At 66.1% G+C, this 19,219-nt stretch overlaps 3 protein-coding genes across 3 annotated transcripts; 2 read left to right on the plus strand and 1 right to left on the minus strand.

The window, feature by feature from the left end:
- The first annotated feature begins 186 nt into the window (after positions 1-186).
- On the plus strand, positions 187-8,729 carry PFKM (phosphofructokinase, muscle). Its single transcript, XM_087771558.1, has 23 exons — positions 187-322; positions 1,287-1,385; positions 2,047-2,120; positions 2,221-2,298; positions 2,517-2,706; positions 2,915-3,080; positions 3,181-3,225; positions 3,330-3,438; positions 3,546-3,641; positions 3,759-3,851; positions 3,939-4,064; positions 5,656-5,720; positions 5,808-5,871; positions 5,952-6,098; positions 6,367-6,437; positions 6,533-6,620; positions 6,698-6,850; positions 6,951-7,115; positions 7,233-7,294; positions 7,390-7,501; positions 7,628-7,727; positions 7,979-8,084; positions 8,213-8,729. Exons 1-23 carry the CDS (start codon positions 196-198, stop codon positions 8,358-8,360), a joined length of 2,484 nt encoding a protein of 827 aa, XP_087627684.1. The 5' UTR covers positions 187-195; the 3' UTR covers positions 8,361-8,729.
- Positions 8,730-9,345: 616 nt separating this feature from the next.
- ASB8 (ankyrin repeat and SOCS box containing 8) lies at positions 9,346-12,898 on the minus strand. Its single transcript, XM_087771615.1, has 3 exons — positions 12,550-12,898; positions 11,604-11,708; positions 9,346-11,126 (listed from the first exon to the last, which is right to left on the minus strand). The coding sequence occupies exons 1-3, from the start codon at positions 12,892-12,894 to the stop codon at positions 10,494-10,496; spliced, it is 1,083 nt and encodes a 360-aa protein (XP_087627741.1). The 5' UTR covers positions 12,895-12,898; the 3' UTR covers positions 9,346-10,493.
- A 2,044-nt stretch (positions 12,899-14,942) lies between these two features.
- LOC104017539 (uncharacterized) lies at positions 14,943-18,885 on the plus strand. The gene is made up of 3 exons (XM_087771620.1): positions 14,943-15,257; positions 15,661-15,764; positions 18,079-18,885. Exons 1-3 carry the CDS (start codon positions 15,043-15,045, stop codon positions 18,651-18,653), a joined length of 894 nt encoding a protein of 297 aa, XP_087627746.1. The 5' UTR covers positions 14,943-15,042; the 3' UTR covers positions 18,654-18,885.
- The last annotated feature ends 334 nt before the right edge of the window (positions 18,886-19,219 follow it).

Raw genomic sequence — 19,219 nt, forward strand, 5'->3', positions numbered from 1 at the left:
CCATTGCAGCCGATCCCTACAGCCGATCCCGTTACAGCTGATCCTGTTACAGCCGATCCCCACAGCCGATCCTGTTGCAGCTGATCCCATTGCAGCCGATCCCTACAGCCGATCCCGTTACAGCCAATCCCTACAGCCGATCCGATTACAGGCGATCCGGTTACAGGCGGTCGGGTGACGGCGGCGGGGCGGGCGATGGTGGCCGTCCCCGAGCTCTCCCCCGAGGCCTCCCGGCTCCTGCTCTCGGCCGCGCTCTCCCTTGCCGCCGTCCTCCTCTTCCTCACCTTCCTCCCCCCCGCCCCGCGGAGGGGGCAGCTGCCAGGTCAGTGCCCACCAGTACCAGCAGGGAGGGCAGACTGGAACCAGTAAGGAGGGCAGACTGGTGCCAGCAAAGAATACAGACTGGCACCAGCAGTGAGGACAGACTGGTACCAGCAGGGAATACAGACTGGAACCAGTAAGGAGGGCAGACTCGTACCAGCAGGGGACTGGAACCGATAAGGAGGAAAAACTGGTGCCAGTAAGAGGGCAGACTGGAACCAGTAAGGAAGGCAGACTGGTACCTGCAGGGAATATAGACTGGAACCAGTAAAGAGGGCAGACTGGTACCAGCAAGGAGAACAGACTGGCACCAGTAGGGAATACAGACTGGCACCAGTAAGGAGGGCAGACTGGCACCAGTAAGGAGGGCAGACCAGGACCCAAAGTGAATACAGACTCTTAGCAGTAGGGAATACAGGCTGGAACCAGTAAGGAGAACAGACCGGGACCAGTAAGGAGAACAGACCGGGACCAGTAAGAACAGACTGGCACCAGTAAGGAGAACAGACTGGCACCATTAAGAACAGACTGGCACCAGTACGGAGAGCAGCCTGGCACCAGTAAGAACAGACTGGCACCAGTAAGGAGGGCAGACTGGTACCAGTAAGGAGGGCAGACCGGCACCGTAAGGGCAGACTGGGACCAGTAAGGAGAACAGACCAGCACCAGTACGGAGGGCAGTCCGGCACCAGTAATGAGGGCAGCCCAGCACCAGTACGGAGGGCAGCCCGGCACCAGTACGGAGGGCAGACTGGCACCAGTACGGAGGGCAGCCCGGCACCTGCAGGCCGGTGCCCCCCCCGTGCCGGGGAGGGGACACCCCCTCCCTCGGGGCCGTCCCTCCCCCGGGCCCCATTTAGGAGCCGGCGGGGGGCGGGTGCCAGTGCGCGGGTGCCAGCGGGACGGGGGGACCTCGCCGCTCTTCCCGCCTTTTTGCGTTTTGCCCAATTTTCCTCTTTTTCCAGCCAAGAAGATGGCGCAGACGCCCCTGGGATGCGGGCGCAACGAGAGCCTGGGCGCCGGCAAAGCCATCGCCGTCCTCACCTCCGGGGGGGACGCCCAGGGTAAGGGACACCCCGGTGACCCCGAAACCGGTGCTGGCGTGAGGGTCGAGCCCTGTTTTGGGGTGAAATGAGGTGAAAAGGGGATTTTGGTGGCCGGATCCTGCGGTGGAGTTGCCCGAGTGGTTTTACTCCGGGTTGTTGTGGGTTTGGGGGTGACCTTGGGGAGGGTGAGGACGCCGTGGGGCAGAGTTAAGGGGAGTTTTGGGGTGCGGGGGGGGGGGTCTGGGTGCACGTACCCCATGCCAAAATTTGGGGGGGCTTAAAGGGACAGCAGCAGCGCTCCGACACGAAGCCAACGCCGGCGAAGCGCCGGGTTGCCCAAAACCGCAGGGATTCAGCCCAAAGCTTGTCCTCTGCCCCAGGGATGGGGGGGTAGCCCAGGTGGGGGGGGGCTCAGCCAGCCTGCGGGGGTCCCCGCTGCGCTCCCCCCCGCCCCCCACCGCTGCCACCGCCGCGCTCGTCACCCGGTGTCACGCGGCGGGACGCGGCGCCGCTAAATGTCAACGGGGCAAAAATAACCCGGGCAGCTGCGGGGCCGGATCCGCGCCGGGGGGGGTCTGCGGGGGCCGAGCCCGGCGCTGTGCGAGGCTGGGGGGGGGGAACGATGGCTTTGGGGGGTCCCCGGGGGGGTCCCCGGGGTGACGCCGTCCTCCTCCCCCAGGCATGAACGCGGCCGTCCGCGCCGTGGTGCGGGTGGGCATCTACACCGGCGCCAAGGTCTACTTTGTGCATGAGGTGGGTGCTGATTCCCCCCCCCCCCCAAAAAACACCCCCAGCACCCCCAAATCTTGGCGGGGGGTTGTTTCAACACCAGGTTGTGTCCGTCTGTCCTCAGGGCTACCAGGGGCTGGTGGACGGCGGGGACAACATCAAGGAGGCCACGTGGGAGAGCGTCTCCATGATGCTGCAGTTGGTGAGCGGTGGCAGAGCCCGGCCAGCTCGGCGCACCGACGGCAGGGCACCGGGGTGGCGGCGGGCGGGGGGGGGGGATACGGTGTAACCCTATGCCGCGGCGCCGGGGTCAAGCCTGAAAATAACCCGAAACCGGAGCCGGGATGGACGGGGGGAGGGACGGACAGACGGACACGGGGGTGCTGGGGATGACCCAGCACCCACGCAGGGGTCCCGCAGGGGGGCACGGTCATCGGCAGCGCCCGCTGTCAGGATTTTCGGACGCGCGAGGGACGCCTGAAAGCCGCCCGCAACTTGGTGAAACGCGGCATCACCAATCTCTGCGTCATCGGCGGTGACGGCAGCCTCACCGGCGCCGACACCTTCCGGGCCGAATGGAGCAGCCTCTTGGCCGAGCTGGTGAAAGTGGGTACGTGTGGGGGTGCGTCCCCCCAAATTTCATCTGCGGGATGAAAAGAAAAAGGGGATTTTGTACCAAAATCAGGGGGTCTGCGCCAAAATCGGGGGGGGGTGTACACCAAAAAGGGTTTTTTTTCCCGCCACGCCGGAGGTTTGGCCCCGTGGGGATGTTTTGGGGGGGACGCAGAGGGAAAAGGGGGTGTCCCACCCTGCGGCAGGGGGGATCACGGCGGAGGAGGCGAAGAAATCGAGTTACCTGAACATCGTGGGCATGGTGGGCTCCATCGACAACGACTTTTGCGGCACCGACATGACCATCGGCACTGACTCGGCGCTACACCGTATCATGGAGATCGTGGACGCCATCACCACCACGGCCCAGAGGTGACGGGGACCCCCCCGTGTCCCCCACGCCGGGGGGGGGGACCCAGGTGTCCGCACCCCGCTCGGGCTTGTCGTGGGGTGAAACTCCTGTCTCCCGCAGCCACCAGCGGACCTTCGTGCTGGAAGTGATGGGTCGCCACTGTGGGTACGTCACCGCGCTGCCACCCGGATCCGGCTCCCGATAAAGAAAGCGGGGGGGTGGGGGGAGGGGGAAAAACCCTAAACAACCTCTTTTTTACCCAATTCCAGCTACCTGGCGCTCATCACCGCCCTGGCCTGCGGCGCCGACTGGGTCTTCATCCCCGAGTCCCCCCCTGAGGACGACTGGGAAGACCACTTGTGCCGGAGGCTGACGGAGGTAGGACGGGCTCTGGCGGGTGCCTCGGCCCCGGCCCCATCATCATCGTCACCCCCGGCCCCATCGCCACCCCCGGCCCCATCGCCACCCCCGTCTTCCCCCCCCAGACCCGCCTGGGCGGCTCGAGGCTGAACATCATCATCGTGGCCGAGGGGGCCATCAACAAGCAGGGCAAGGCCATCACCTCCGACGACATCAAAAGCGTGAGCGGGGAAGCGGGGGGAAAAAGCTCCTTTTTTTTTTTTTCCCCGTTTGGTGTTTTTCCAGCCCTTTCCCGGCCCCGCTGCGGGGCCGGATCCAGGCGCATCCCTGTCTTGCAGCTGGTGGTGAAGCGTTTGGGATACGACACCCGCGTCACCATCCTGGGTCACGTCCAGCGCGGCGGGACGCCCTCCGCCTTCGACCGGATCCTGGTAGGCAGCTCCCTCCCACCCCGGCCCCCGGGGAGAGGGGGTCCGCGGGGGGGTAACGTCCCCGTCCCTCCGTCCCGGTCCCCACAGGGCAGCCGGATGGGTGTTGAAGCCGTCATGGCTCTGCTGGAGGGGACCCCCGACACCCCCGCCTGCGTCGTCAGCCTCTCGGGCAACCAAGCCGTGCGCCTGCCCCTTATGGAGTGCGTCCAGGTGGTGAGTAGGGGGGACGGGACCCCCAGGAGCACCCCCGGGGCGATGCAAGCGCGGCCGCTGCCATGCAAAGCCACGCGGCGCAATGCAAGCGCATCCGATGTAAAGCAAAGCCAGCTGGTGCAATGCAAACCCATCCGGCGTGATGCAAAGTCACGCGGTGTGACACGAGCCCAGCCGGGTGTGATGCAAACCTGTACGGTGTGATGCAAGCCCAGCCGGTGCACCGCAATCCCATCCAATGCAGCACAAACCCAGCCGGCGTGGTGCAAACACATGCAGTGCGATGCAAACCCGAGCTGGGTGCGGTGCAAACCAGACCAGCATGGTGCAAACCCATGCGGTGCCGTGCAAAGCTGGCCGGCGCGGCTGCAAACCCGGCGGGTGCAATGCAAAGCCATATAGTGCGGTGCAAACCCGTCCAATGCGATGCAAACCCAGCCGGCGCAGCGCAAACCTGGCAGGTGTGATGCAAACCCAGCCGGCGCAGTTGCAAACACAGCAGGTGCCATGCAAAGCCACATGGTGCAATGCAAACCTGTCCAATGTGATGCAAACCCAGCCGGCGTGGTGCAAACCTGGCGGGCGCAATGCAAAGCCATACGGTGCAATGCAAACCCGTCCAACACGATGCAAACCCAGCCAGCACAACGCAAACTCGGACAGCATGGTGCAAACGCGATGGGTGCGATGCAAACGCAGCCAGCACAAGGCAAACCCGGCCAGCACGGTGCAAACCCGGCGGGCACAATGCAAACTCAGCCGGCATGGTGCAAACGCGATGGGTGCGATGCAAACCCGTCCAATGCAAGGCAAACCCAGCCGGCGCGGTGCAAACCCAGCCGGTGCGATGCAAAGCCATGCGGTGCGACGCAAAGCCATCCGGCACGGTGCAAACCCAGCCGGCGCGATGCAAAGCCATGCGGCACGGTGCAAACCCAGCCAGCGCGATGCAAAGCCATGCGGTGCGACGCAAAGCCATCCGGCACGGTGCAAACCCAGCCGGCGCGATGCAAAGCCATGCGGCACGGTGCAAACCCAGCCAGCGCGATGCAAAGCCATGCGGTGCAACGCAAAGCCATCCGGCACGGTGCAAACCCAGCCGGCGCGATGCAAAGCCATGCGGCACGGTGCAAACCCAGCCAGCGCGATGCAAAGCCATGCGGTGCAACGCAAAGCCATCCGGCACGGTGCAAACCCAGCCGGCGCGATGCAAAGCCATGCGGCACGGTGCAAACCCAGCCAGCGCGATGCAAAGCCATGCGGTGCAACGCAAAGCCATCCGGCACGGTGCAAACCCAGCTGGCGCGATGCAAAGCCATGCGGCACGGTGCAAACCCAGCCGGCGCGATGCAAAGCCATGCGGCACGGTGCAAACCCAGCCGGCGCGATGCAAAGCCATGCGGCACGGTGCAAACCCAGCCGGCGCGATGCAAAGCCATGCGGCACAGTGCAAACCCAGCCAGCGCGATGCAAAGCCATGCGGTGCGACGCAAAACCATCCGGCACAGTGCAAACCCAGTGGGTGCGATGCAAAGCCATGCGGTGCGATGCAAACCCACCCATCTTTGCAACCCCTCTTTGCTCCCCGCAGACCAAAGACGTGACGACGGCGATGAACGAGGGGCGCTTTGAAGACGCCCTGAAGCTGCGGGGCCGGTGAGCGTCCGCACCCGGCCCCCGTCGGGGACCCCCGGGCTCCGGCCGCCCCCGGGGCTCCCACACCCGCCTTCCCCCCCTTTGCAGGAGTTTCCAAAACAACTGGAACGTGTACAAGCTGCTGGCACACATCCGTCCCCCCTCCACCAAGGTACGGCAGCGGGGACGGGGCGACGGGGACCTCCCCGGACCCCCCCAACCCCGCCAACGCCGGCTCCTTCATCCCCGCAGAGCGGCTACACGCTGGCCGTGCTCAACGTGGGCGCCCCGGCCGCCGGCATGAACGCGGCCGTCAGGTCGACCGTGAGGATCGGCCTCATCCACGGGCACCGGATGCTGGCGGTGCACGACGGCTTCGAAGGGCTCGCCTACGGGAAGGTGGGAGCCCCGGGGAAAAGGGGGTGCGCGGGGTGGGGTACGGCCCCGAAAAGCGGCAGCCACAGCCCCATCGGGACAGGGATCCCCCGGGATGGGGACGCTCAATCCCCTTCCGAATCCCAGCCCTGCCCTGGCTCATCCCGCTGTTGTCCCCCAGCCTGGGGGGCAGCGGGTTACCCCAATATCGCTCCGATATGGTCGCGGGGAGGCCGGTGCACCCCAAAATCCTTCTCCCGTCCCCCCACAACTTGCTGCTTTCCCCTCCCAGGTGGAAGAGATCAGCTGGGAGAGGGTCGGCGGCTGGACGGGGCTGGGAGGATCCAAACTGGGGACGAAGAGGTAACGCTCCTCCCAGGGGGGGATCTCATGGCGGGGTCCCCAGGCCGAGCCCCCCACCCCGGGCGGGCTCAGCCAGGGCGGTTTCACCCCCCCAGGACTTTGCCCAAGAAATATTTTGAGGAAATCAGCGCCAACATCAGCACCTTCGGCATCCACGGGCTGATCATCATCGGCGGCTTCGAGGTGAGCCGAGAAGCGGTGGCGGCAGGGGGTGGGCAGCTGCCTGCGCCGTGCCCGCGCCGACACCCCGCGTCCCGCAGGCTTTCACGGGCAGCCTGGAGCTGATGGAGGGGAGAGCCAAGTACGAGGAGCTCTGCATCCCGCTCTGCATCATCCCCGCCACCGTCTCCAACAACGTCCCCGGCTCCGACTTCAGCATCGGCGCCGACACCGCGCTCAACACCATCACCACGGTGCGGCCCCGCGCTCCCCGGCCCCCTCCCCATTTAACACCAGCACCACCCATTAACCTAAATCCCTTTTTCCCCTACCCCAATTCTTCCACCTCCGCAGACCTGCGACCGCATCAAGCAGTCGGCGGCCGGGACCAAGCGCCGCGTCTTCATCATCGAGACCATGGGCGGCTTCTGCGGCTACTTGGCCACCATGGCGGGGCTGGCGGGCGGTGCCGATGCCGCCTACATCTACGAGGAGCACTTCAACATCCACGACCTGCAGGTTGGGGACCCCCCACACCCCGCGTCCCCCCACTCCGGGCATCGCCGCAGCCCCGGGGGCCACGTTTATTCCCATTTCCGAGCCCACCCCCCAACGCCCGTTTCGTGCTCCACGTAGGTCAACGTGGAGCATTTAACTGAGAAGATGAAGACGACGGTGAAGAGGGGGCTGGTGCTCAGGTAGGTCCCCGGGGTGGGATGGGACGGAGGGGGGTGGCTGAGACCTGCCGCGCTCGTGCCGCCCCCCGCGAGCCCACCTCCCTCGCCTGGCGCAGGAACGAGCGGTGCAACGAGAACTACACCACCGACTTCATCTACAACCTCTACTCGGAAGAAGGGAAGGGCATCTTCGACTGCCGGAAAAATGTCCTGGGGCACATGCAGCAGGTACGGACCCCCCCACCCCCGGGGCAGCGGGAACGCAGCCCCCCCAGGGAAGGGGCTGCAGATTTGGAGACCCTCGCCCAGGGTTTTACCCCCGCTTCCATTCACCTGGTGGCTTTTCCGGCGCAGGGTGGTACCCCGACCCCCTTCGACCGGAATTTCGGCACCAAAATGGGTGCCAAGGCGGTGGCCTGGATCACTGGAAAGATCAAGGAGTGCTCCCGGCATGGTGGGTGCTGCACCGGGGGGGTCTCTGCCTTGTTTCCGAAGCCCCCTACCCTTCCCACAGCTGCGGGGGGGGGGGGGGGGGGGGAATCGCTAAAAGCAACCCCCCGGCTCTTTCCCAAGGCGCACAAGTGCTCCGATATTTCAATGCAAAGGGCTTAGGGCTCCCCTGCAGATTTTTGGGGGTGCTCAGGGGTGCTCTCCCCTCCCAGAGGGTCCAAAAACGCTGAGCCCGCTCCCCGCCTCCCCTCGCAGGTCGGATCTTCGCCAACACGGCCGACTCGGCTTGTCTGCTGGGCATGCGCAAGCGCAGCCTCGTCTTCCAGCCCATCACCGAGCTCAAGGAGCAGACGGACTTCGAGTAGGTGTCCCCGTTTCTTCCCCCCAGCCCCAGGAAGGATAAATACAACAGGCTGGGAACGCTTCCCCGGGGCGATGCATCGTTGTTTCCATCCGGAACCATCACGCCGCCCTCTCTCTCTCGCCCAGGCACCGCATCCCTAAGGAGCAGTGGTGGCTGAAGCTTCGCCCCATCCTAAAAATCCTGGCCAAGTACAACATCGAGCTGGACACCTCGGAGAAAGCCCACCTGGAGCACATCACGCGCAAGAGGATCTCGCTCGAGTCCAACATCTAAGAGGCGATCGCCGGCGCGGCTTCCCCCACCCCGGAGCGTGTCCCCGTGTCACCTCCGAAACAAGCGCTCCCCGTTGTAGCTCGCACCCCCCGGGAAGCCAGGCAGCACCTCCACGCCCCGAGGGCACCCGCTGCCTCGGCCAAAGAGCGGTTTTCCCGAAGCAGAGGGTTTCCTCGGGGTAAATTTGGGGTTGGTTTAGGTATTTTATGGGCTTTTTAAACAGAAAAGCGGTTCCCCAAGCGTTGGGGCGGGATGTTGCGATGAGCTGAGAGCAAGCGGTCCGGGTAGAGACCCTAGGGCACCGCTTTCATGTTAAAAATTCAGAATTAAGATGCTTCAATAAACTCGGCACTCACTTGTGGTGGCAAAGACGAATCGTGCTCCAACCCTCCGGCGCTCACCCCCCGGGGAAGGCGAACACGGCTCCCACAGCCCCGCACGCACCCCTGGCCCCGACGGCTTCATTCCCCAGCACAACCGGTAGGAAGAAAATATAAATAATCTGATTTTTCTCCCTCAAGTTTCTCCCGTAAAGCAATTATCAAAGTTTATCCGCCTGCCTTCACCGTTGAGAGCACGGGGCAGCTCTCCCTGGGTGAGGAACGCGCATGCAGAGGATGGCGCAGCTCCGTGCATCGTCAAGATCCCAAAAAACCCCCGGACGAGGGCGGAGGCACGGTGCGAAGGGCGGGCTGGGAGCAGCGAGGGGGCTCGGAGGGGGCAGGCGTAAAACCCATGCAGAACTCAGCAGCGCGGGGGGTTTAACAAGGCGTCGCAACCCACGCGGTGATGTCAGGGCTCTCGGAGGTTGATGGGGACAGGACGCGGCGCCGAAAACAAGCACGGGAACGAAGCCACGGGCAGCAGCGCCCCCAAACCCCACCCTGACGCACCCTCCCCGTTCAGGGAGGACCCCAAAAGAGCGGGGCCGACCTCCCGTGCTCCCTTGCTGGCCCTGGCCGCGAGCGTGCGACACACACCCCCCTTCCAGCGCGCAGCGAGCCGTTTATTTCCGTGAATACGCGACGCCGGTGCCGCCAGGAGCGAGCCGTGCCGAACCGAGGGCGGGCGCTGCCCGCAGGGGCCCTGCCCGGTGCCCCGCTGCCAGCACGTCCTCACGCCTCCTCCTAAAAATCTGTATATACGCACACGTCAATAAAAATCAACAACAAAACGGTGAGCGGATGGTGCAAAACCAAAGCTAAGGAAGAGCTCGGGTGGGTTATTGCGTGGCAGGCAGGAGGGAAACCTCTGCGCCGGGGCATGGAGCATCCCACGGGATGAGGAAGGGAAACATTGCCTCCGCTCGCAGGAATTCCAGCCCGAGGAAGCGTTGGGTTTTGAGGTGTTCCCACCTTCTTCCCCTCTACAGCGCTGATTCATCTTAAAAATTATAGATATGAGGAGAAAAAAAAAACCTACTTCCACGCGTCGAAGGGACGCCTCGCGTCTGCCCAAAGCACGGAGAGCCGCAGAGCCGCGAGCTCCGCCCCGTCTGCAGGGCATCGCGCTGGGGCGGCCGCGGCTGCGCGCGGGCGTTCGCGCCGAGCAAAGGCGCCAGCGTTACGCAACGCGCGGGCTCGCTACGCGCGCTTCGGGTGGGCTTTTCCACCGGACATCCAGCCGACGCGTCCCACGGGACTTCTCCGGGTCCGACGACACCTTCTCTTGATTTCCTGCCTCAAGTCCTTCAAAGAAGGAGGGTTTTCCCGTTCTCCCCACACCTCGAAAGCCTTCCTTTTCCCAAGGTCTGCCCCAACGCAAAAAAAAAGGGAAAAAAACGATGTTAATCCAACAGCTGGGATATAATTTGCCATTAAAGGGGGATGGTTCATCTCAGGAGGCCGAAATAGAGGGGAGAGCGCGTGGGAGCAGCCGCCGAGCAGGCGCTGTGGGCAGAGACACAACACGGAGCCGTCGGCGCGCGGCACTGGCGGATCCCCGCCGCCCCGCGCCGGCTCAGGCGGAAGAGCAGAGCAGGATGAAAACCGGGACGGCAACCGGGGAGGGGAATCTGGCACTCGTGAGTCCCAAACCAAGCGGTCAACCTCATTCCCGGCGCTGCTGCGAGGAAGCGGTGACAAAGGGAGCTGAACGCCGGCGTGGAAAAGCCCCGGCGCCTCGTCTTTTTGCTTAGCTAAGGAGCAACACGTATTCCTTCAGGCAGGTGGGCAAGGGCAGCTGCTTCACCGCCTCCGGCAGGAACCGCACGCCCAGGCTGCGGCGCACGGCATAACGCGACAGCGTCTGTAGGGTACCGGGCGCCGAGCAGAGCAGGGTGAGCTTTTCGCAGAGCTGCTGATCCCTGGTCACCTCCCAGGGCATGCTGCCGTTTTTTCGCAACTCAAAATGTCCGATAGCTCGATGGAGAAGATCGAAGCAAGAATCCTCGCGTTCCGTACCCAATCCCCGAACCAACAACGCCACCAACCGCGAGATGGGGGTTTGGCCTTTCAAATTAACCACCCGGACCTCCGCCCCGAAGTCGAGCAGGATGCTGACGCTCTCCAGGTTACCCTTCATGGCTGCCCAGCTGAGCGGCGTATCGTTGTTGTAATCGCGGGCGTTCACCAAGGCGCCGTTCTCCAGCAGCGACCGCACGCACTCGGCGTTGTTCTTGAAGGCGGCCCAGTGGAGCGGGGTGTCCTTGTTGCCGTCCAGCGCGTTGGGGTTGGCCCCGTACTCCAGGAGGATTTCCACGCAGGTTTCGTCCTTTTCCGCCGCGTAGTGAAGGGCCGTTCGGTTGTAGCCATCCAGGGCGTTGACCTGCAGGAGAAGGGGAGCGGGGAGAAAGGATTTGGGGGTCACTGCGGTGCCCCAGCTCCTGCCGGCGTCAGGGGAAGCTCCACCGGCGCCGGGCAAAGTTTATCCCCAATTTAGCGGATGGGAAAATGAGGCAGGGAGCGGGGGGTAGGACCCGCCGGCGGCCAGAAGGAAGTGCCAAAAATCAGGCAATTTGGTTTTAGTTCTTCTTTCAAGCTTCCACCACAAAACCACCCTCCCTCCCCGGACGAGCGGGCACCCCCGAGATCTCGGACACAAACATTTCGCTCCCTACCGGGACGATAAAACTTCACCTGGGCCCATTCTGCCCTAAGAAGGGGCACAAAACCGGCACTGCTCAAACCGTCGGCTCAAATCTCAGCTGTTTATCAGCACCCGCCGCCGCCGCCCGACTTCCCGGCCCCTTTTCAAAGGCACCTTCGCATTTTTAACGCGGTTTTGTTCTTTAAAAGCCTTTACCTCCGCTCCCTTCTGCAGCAGCAGCTCGACGCAGTCGGCGTCAGCCACCATGCAGGCGCAGTGCAGCGGTTTCAGGGTGCCGTGCATGCAGTTCACGTCCGCACCCTGCGAGGAGACAGGAAACCGCAGCTGGGATTACCAAACCCACCCGTTCTTGGCCCTTTTCCACCCCCGAGCCGGCAGCCGACGCGCCTCGATTTGCATCGTTAGAAAGGGTTTATTAATAGGTAACCGGCGCCACGCTCCCGCGCACGCCCTGGGGTTTGTTTTCAGGCCAAGCGCCGCGGTTGCACGGAGCTCCCCGCCGGGCAGAAGTGTTCGAGTCTGCGTCCCTGCTCTCAGCTTTGATTTTAATTAATTCATCGTCGTTAAACGATGCCTGAAGAGACCGGGGTGCCGCAGGGGGCTGGCACAACCCGCGCAGAGGTTCGCTGCCCGCGCATCGGCTCTCTGCTCCAGCGGGATCGGGAGGAACGGCCAGCGGGGGGTTTGGGAAGGCAAGCGGGGCGCTCGGCCTCCGGTAAATAAACCGGCAGCCGTTCAAAAGCCCCGAGCTGCCCTGGGAGCATCCCCTGGCGGGAGGCAGCCCCGGGATGAACCCGGGGCTCGTTGGCTTAGAGAGGGCGTCTCCGAGGAGGCCTCCCTCGCCCTCGCCGCCCGGGACGGCTCAGCAGCCGCCCGCATCGCTCAGGCTCAGCCAGGGCTCTCCGGTGCCCCGGGTGCGGCCCGGGCCGGGGCGAAGCGCGGGGGCCAGGGTGGGCCCAGCCGCAAGACCCCCACCCCGCCGGGGGTGCGAGCGGCGGGGGGCGATGCCCGCAGCCCGGCCCGGCCCTCCAGCCGCGAAACGGGGGTGGAAACCTTCCCGCGGCCCCGTCGGCTGGCGGAGGGGGCGTCCCGCCTCGGCCCCCTCCCCTACAAACCGGGCCGGGCCCCGGTGGCGGCTCACCCTGCCGATGAGGTCCTCCACGTTGTCCCGCGGGAAGGAACGGATGGCGGCGATGGTCCGGATGAGTCGCTCCGACAGCGAGTACTTGCTCTGGATGCTCTGCATGATGTACCACATAGTGCCGGCCGGCCGGCCGCCGCCTCCGCATACCCCGGGCGGCCCCGCCGAGCCCCCGGTGCCAGGCCCTGAGGGGCCCCCGCTACGGCGGGGCTGGGAGGAGCCGCTGGGGCCGCGCCGAGGGGAGCGGGGGGGTCCGGGGGGTCCCGGGGGTCCGGGGGGTCCCGGCGCGGCCGCTCCAGGCCCAGCGGGAGGCGGAAACCGGCGCCACCCGGAAGTGACGAGCATAGAGCAGCGGCGCATGCGCAGCGAGAGGCTACGCCCGCCTCCCCGCCCACCCCTCCGCCAATCCGGCTCCAGGCCTCTCTCGAGGCTCCGCCTCCTCCCGGACCTTCCGAGGTCCCGCCCCCCGCTCTTTGCTCTCCTCCAATCGCCAGCGGCTCCCGTCCGCAAGCCCCGCCCCCCTGCCGGCTCTCCACCAATCCGCGCTCTCCCCGCGCACCCGCGGGGTTCCGCTGGCCCCAGCTGGGAGCGTTGGGGGGACCCCCCCAGGCCCCGGCGTCACCATGGCAACGGGGCCTGGCGCACCCCCAGAGCGCCTGGGGGGACACCGGGGTGTCCCTACACCGGGTGACACCGGGGTGTCGCTGGGAGGGTGACATTGTGGTGTCCCTGTGCTGGGTGACACCGAGGTGTCGCTGAGAGGGTGACATCGGGGTGTCCCTGTGCTGGGTGACACCGAGGTGTCGCTGGGAGGGTGACATTGTGGTGTCCCTGTGCTGGGTGACACCGAGGTGTCGCTGAGAGGGTGACATCGGGGTGTCCCTGTGCTGGGTGACACCGAGGTGTCGCTGGGAGGGTGACATTGTGGTGTCCCTGTGCTGGGTGACACCGGGGTGTTGCTGGGAGGGTGACATCGGGGTGTCCCTGTGCTGGGTGACACCGGGGTGTCACTGGGAGGGTGACATCAGGGTGTCCCTACACCAGGTGACACCGGGGTGTCCCTGCGCTGGGTGACAATGGGGGATCCCTACACTGGGTGACACTGGGGTGTCTCTGCGCTGGGTCACACCGGGGCATCACTGTGGGGATGGGGATAGGGTGTTTGTCCAACTGTTGGGGACAGTCAAGACAGTGGCTGAGCTGGGGACAGGTCTGTGACCGGGTGTGACAACAACTTCTGCCTCAGACACCTGAGCAGGCTGTCACTGCGGCCTGAGGGGTGACAGCCCAGCCTGGGGGTGACCCAGCACCCCGACATGGTGACAACTGGGCTTGGGGGGTGACCCAACACCATGACGGGGTGACAGCCCAGCCTGGGGGTGACCCAGCACCCTGACACGGTGACAACTGGGCTTGGGGGGTGACCCAACAGCCTGACAGGGTGACAGCCCAGCCTGGGGGTGACCCAGCACCCTGACACCCCGACAGCCAAGCTTGGGGAGGGTGACCCAACAGCCCAACATGGTGACAGCCCAGCCTAGGGGTGACCCAACAGCCTGATGGGTGACAGTCGAGCTCGGGGGGTGACCCAACACCCTGACACAGTGACAGCCCGGCCAGGTGACAGTGGGGCTTGCACCCCTAAACCTGTTCCCTGGGGGAGGGGGACCACCGAGCCGCCTGTGCCGTAGCACCAAACCCCCCGCAGTGACCATCACTGCCGACTCACGCCACCACCAGTTCAAACCAGTGACTCCCAGTCTGGCCACCCACTTCCCCCAGCCAACAGCCGCCGGGCCAGACCCTCGCTCGGGGCGGGAAGGGTTAAAACCATAGAGCTGAGGGGGAGTGGGCGGGAGCCGGGGGTCCCTCCTGCCCGGGAGGGGTCCCCAAACAGAGGGGGGGGCACTGGGTGCCCCCGTCTTCCCCCCGTGCCCCCCCCCCGGCGGCTCCATCCAGCTGCAAACATCTGGTGGGAGAGGTTGGGGGGGCTGGAGGACCCCCGCTCTCAGCCTCCCGCCCCCCCAGCTGCCAACATCTGGTTGAATTGGGGTGCTGGGGGGGGGGGGGCACTGACACCCCCCCCATTTTGTCCTGTCCCCTGCCCCGAGCGCCCGGCGGGGTGTTTTGGGGGGGCGTGGGGAGCAGTGTCCCCCCCTTGTCCCCTCCAGCTGCCAACATCTGGTGCCAGGGAGGATGGGGGGGGGCAAAAGACCCCCCCCAATGCCCCCCAACAAACCCTCAGCGCCAGCGGGACCCCCAAAAGGTCCCCGTCCCCCCCAGTGCCCCCACAAAGCCAGACGCACCGGGGGGGGGGGGACACGGACACCCCAAACCCCCCCAGACACACCGGGGCGGGGGGGGGCACCCCAAAACCCCCCCACCGGGCCTGCCCCGCCATCCCGCCCAGGCCCGCCATGGCGGGGGGCCCCCCCATCCCCTCCCGCACCCATCGGCCGTACCCCGCTGTGGGGACGGGGGGGTCCGTTCCCCATGGCGGGATGGAGGGGGGACACCGGGGGGCCGGTGGCAGGGGGTCGAAGCCCCCCGACCATAGAGCTGCGCCATCCGGCAGCCGGCGGGCGCCGAGGGCGGCCATGCGGGGAGGCCCTTCCGCTCGCGGCCTCCCCGCTCCCCGCTCCCGCTTCAGCCCACCCGCCGTTCCCCACCGCCACCCCGGGGACCCCCGGCACCCCCCGGCCGCAGCGGTGAGTCAGAGCCAGGGACCCCCCCCCCAAAAAAAAGAGGGCGGCAGGGCCCCCCCCTTCGCCCCCCCTTCGCCCCCCCCCCCCCTTTTCCCCTTCCCGGTGCCCCCCGAGATGGCGGCGATGCTCGGGGCAGAGTCGGGGGGAGCGCAGCCCCCTCCCCTCGGCTTGGGGGGGGCCCCTCCGTGAGGGAGCGGGGGGCTTGGGGGGGGGGGATGCTGTTGGGGTGGGGAGGGGGATGCTCCAAGCCCCAACCCATGGCCTTGGTGCCCCCCCGCCCAGCATCAGGAGAGGAAACTGAGGCACAGAGGGGTTCAGGACCCCGCTTTGGGTGCAGGCGGGGCCCCCCCTTGGGGTCCCCCCGTGTCACCCCGTCTCTTTGCCTGCTCCTTCTCCCCCCGCGCAGGGTCCCCCCGTCTGAGCGTGCTGGGAGAGCGGCGATGGACACGGAGGGGGAGCCGTCCCCCCGGGACCCCCGGGACGCCGAGCTGCCGGAGGGGACCTCCGCAGGTGAGCCCCCCCAGAGCGGCGCCCGGCTCGGACGGGGTGTCCCCACGCGGGGAGCGGGGTGGTGACTCCTTTTTGGGGGTCCCCCGTGGACCTGCCCTGACCCAGCGATGTGGGGAGACCCCGACCCCGCAGCACGGGGATCCCCCAGGCCTGGGGGTGGGGGGACCCCGATCCCAGGGTACGGGGGTGCCCCAGGGATGTGGGGATGTCCCATTCCCATGGCACGGGGTACCCTAGTCCTGGGGTATGGGGGTACCACGATCCCACAGCCCGGGGGTACCCCAGTCCTAGGGTGTAGGGATGTCCCCTTCCCATGGCACGGGGTACCCCAATCCTGGGGTCTGGGGGTGTCCTAGGGGATCCAGGGATGTCCCGTTCCCATGGCATGGGGTTACCCCAATCCCAAGATATGGGGGTGCCCCAATCCCACAGCACAGGGGTACCCCAGTCCTGGGGTGTAGGGATGTCCCATTGCTGTGGCACAGGGTACCCCGATCCCAGGGTATGGGGGTACCCCGATCCCTTGGCACGGGGGTGCCCTGATCCCACAAGGAGAGGATGCTCCGGTCCTGGGGTGCAGGTGCCCTGGTCATGTGGCATGGGGGTACCCCGATCCCGGGGTGTGGGGATGCTCCAGTCCCTCGGAGTGGGGATACCCCATTCCCTGGCATAGGGACGCCCTGATCCATGGGTACAGGGATGTCCCGATCCCACAGCACGGGGACACCCCGATCCCGGGGCGCAGGGATGTCCGGATCCCTTGGCATGGGGACGCCCCGATTCCGGGGTGCAGGGATGTCCCAATCCTACGGCATGGGGACACCCCGATCCTGGGGTGCAGGGATGTCCCGATCCCACAGTGTGGGGACGCCCCGATCCCGGGGTGCAGGGATGTCCCGATCCCACAGTGTGGGGACGCCCCAATCCTGGGGTGCAGGGATGTCTGGATCCCACGGCACGGGGACGCCCCAATCCCGGTGCCCTGCTCCCGCCCCATGGGGTTTCCTGGTCCCCCAACTCCAGCCATGGTTTGCAGAGGGAATTTGGGCTCCGGGGTCCCCGGTGATGCCACCCCGATGCCCGTCCCTGCCCGGGGACACGCTGTCCCCGTCCCCTGCTCCGGGCCTGCTCCGGGCGGGATCCTCCCTCCTCCCACAGCCCGAGCCTGGACACTTGTCCCCAGGCTGGGACGGGGTGGGATGGTGGGGACACAGGCGGGGGCTGAGCCGGGAGCTAAACCCGGGCTTGGGAGCAGGACAGGGTGTCACTGCTGTCCCCGAGCCGGAGAGGGGCCAGGGAAGGTGGAAAGGGACGGAGAGGGGGCAGCGGGGACGGGACAGAGGGGACAATGGGGATGGAGAAGGAGGAAAAGGGATGGAGAAGGGGCAGAGGGGATGGAGAAGGTGGGAAAAGGGATCGAGAAGGTGGAAAGGGGATGGAGAAGGTGGGAAAAGGGATGGAGAAGGGGCAGAGGGGATGGGGAAGGTGGGAAAAGGGATGGAGAAGGTGGGAAAGGGATGGAGAAGGTGGAAAGGGGATGGAGAAGGTGGGCAGGGGATGGAGAAGGTGGGAAGGGGATGGAGAAGGGGCAGAGGGGATGGAGAAGGTGGGAAAGGGATGGAGAAGGTGGGAAAAGGGATGGAGAAGGTGGGAAAGGGATGGAGAAGGTGGGAAAAGGGATGGAGAAGGGGCAGAGGGGATGGGGAAGGTGGGAAAAGGGATGGAGAAGGTGGGAAAGGGATGGAGAAGGTGGAAAGGGGATGGAGAAGGTGGAAAGGGGGGGGAGAAGGTGGGCAGGGGATGGAGAAGGTGGGAAGGGGATGGAGAAGGGGCAGAGGGGATGGAGAAGGGGGGAAAGGGATGGAGAAGGTGGGAAAAGGGATGGAGAAGGTGGGAAAGGGATGGAGAAGGTGGGAAAGGGATGGAGAAGGTGGGAAAAGGGATGGAGAAGGGGCAGAGGGGATGGGGAAGGTGGGAAAAGGGATGGAGAAGGTGGGAAAGGGATGGAGAAGGTGGAAAGGGGATGGAGAAGGTGGGAAGGGGATGGAGAAGGTGGGAAAAGGGATGGAGAAGGGGCAGAGGGGATGGAGAAGGTGGGAAAGGGATGGAGAAGGTGGGAAAAGGGATGGAGAAGGTGGGAAAGGGATGGAGAAGGTGGGAAAGGGATGGAGAAGGGGCAGAGGGGATGGGGAAGGTGGGAAAGGGATGAGAAGGTGCAAATGGGATGGGGAAGGCAGGGAGGGGCCGTGGCCCTGGGCCCGACCCCCCGCCCTCGGTGCCATCCTGCCGGCGCCCAGCTCTCCTCTCCCCGCAGCCCGCCCCAGCCCGCCGGCCTCCGGCAGCGAGCCGCCCGGCCGCCCGGCGAGGCCACGACGGAAAGCACCGGCACGTCGACCGGGCAAAACGCCGGGCCGGCCGGGGGGCCTGGGACCGCTGAAGGAGCTGCTGGGGCTGCGGGGGGGTCGCCTGCGCCCCACCATCTGCAGCGAGTGCGGGAAGGGTTTCAGCCGCAGCTCGGACCTGGCGCGTCACCAGATCACCCACACCGGGGAGAAGCCCTACACCTGCGGCGCTTGCGGCAAAGGTTTCAGCCAAAACTCCAATCTGGTCACCCACCAACGTATCCACACCGGGGAGAAGCCCTACGCCTGCGGCGCTTGCGGCAAACGTTTCAGCGAGAGCTCGGCCCTCATCCAGCACCAGCGGACGCACACCGGCGAGAAACCCTACAGCTGCGGCGAGTGCGGGAAACGCTTCAGCGTCAGCTCCAACCTCATCCGCCACCGCCGCACCCACACCGACGAGAAGCCCTACATCTGCGGGGAGTGCGGGGACGGCTTTCGCCACAAGTCCCAGCTCCGGCGGCATCAGAAGCTTCACGCCGCGTGACGGGGACGGATGCGGGGATGCGGATGACTTTCGGGGTGCAGCCCCACCGAGGGGGACTGGCATCACCCCGGCGAGAGCTGGGGGCTGCGGCGGCCGGGAACGGGGTTGGGTGGTCCCAAAGCGGAGCCGGGGTTCGGCGTCTGCGCCCCCAAAGGCAGCGAGGGTGGGAGCGCGGGGTGCGGGATTTGGGCGCGCGGGTCTGCCAACGCCGTCAATAAAAGGTCCCCGAGCAGCGGCGCTTGCTGAGCATTGTCCCACCGCGCGGTTTTGGGGACACCCCCGGCGGCGTCACCCCCAGGGGACGAGGTGGTGGCGGCGACGGTGGCGGTGGCAATGGTGGCGGTGGCAATGGAGGTGGCGGCAACTGCGGTGGTGGCAATGGCGGTGGCGGCAGCGATGGCGTCATCCCGGTGATGCCAACGCCGCCACGGGAAGGTTTTTCCCGTCCTCCCGGTTCGGGGCTGGAGCGGAGCCGGGTGCTGCGGCGCCAGGTGCCCTGCGGGGACGGCTCCCACGCCGGCCGCCGCCACGCGCCCGCACGCGTCACCCAGCCTCCCCGGGGCAGG

Source organism: Nipponia nippon, unplaced genomic scaffold (genome assembly GCF_047370975.1).
Source record: "Nipponia nippon isolate SJK-2023a ecotype South Korea unplaced genomic scaffold, ASM4737097v1 scaffold_35, whole genome shotgun sequence".
In the NCBI taxonomy this organism is placed as follows: Eukaryota; Metazoa; Chordata; class Aves; order Pelecaniformes; family Threskiornithidae; genus Nipponia; species Nipponia nippon.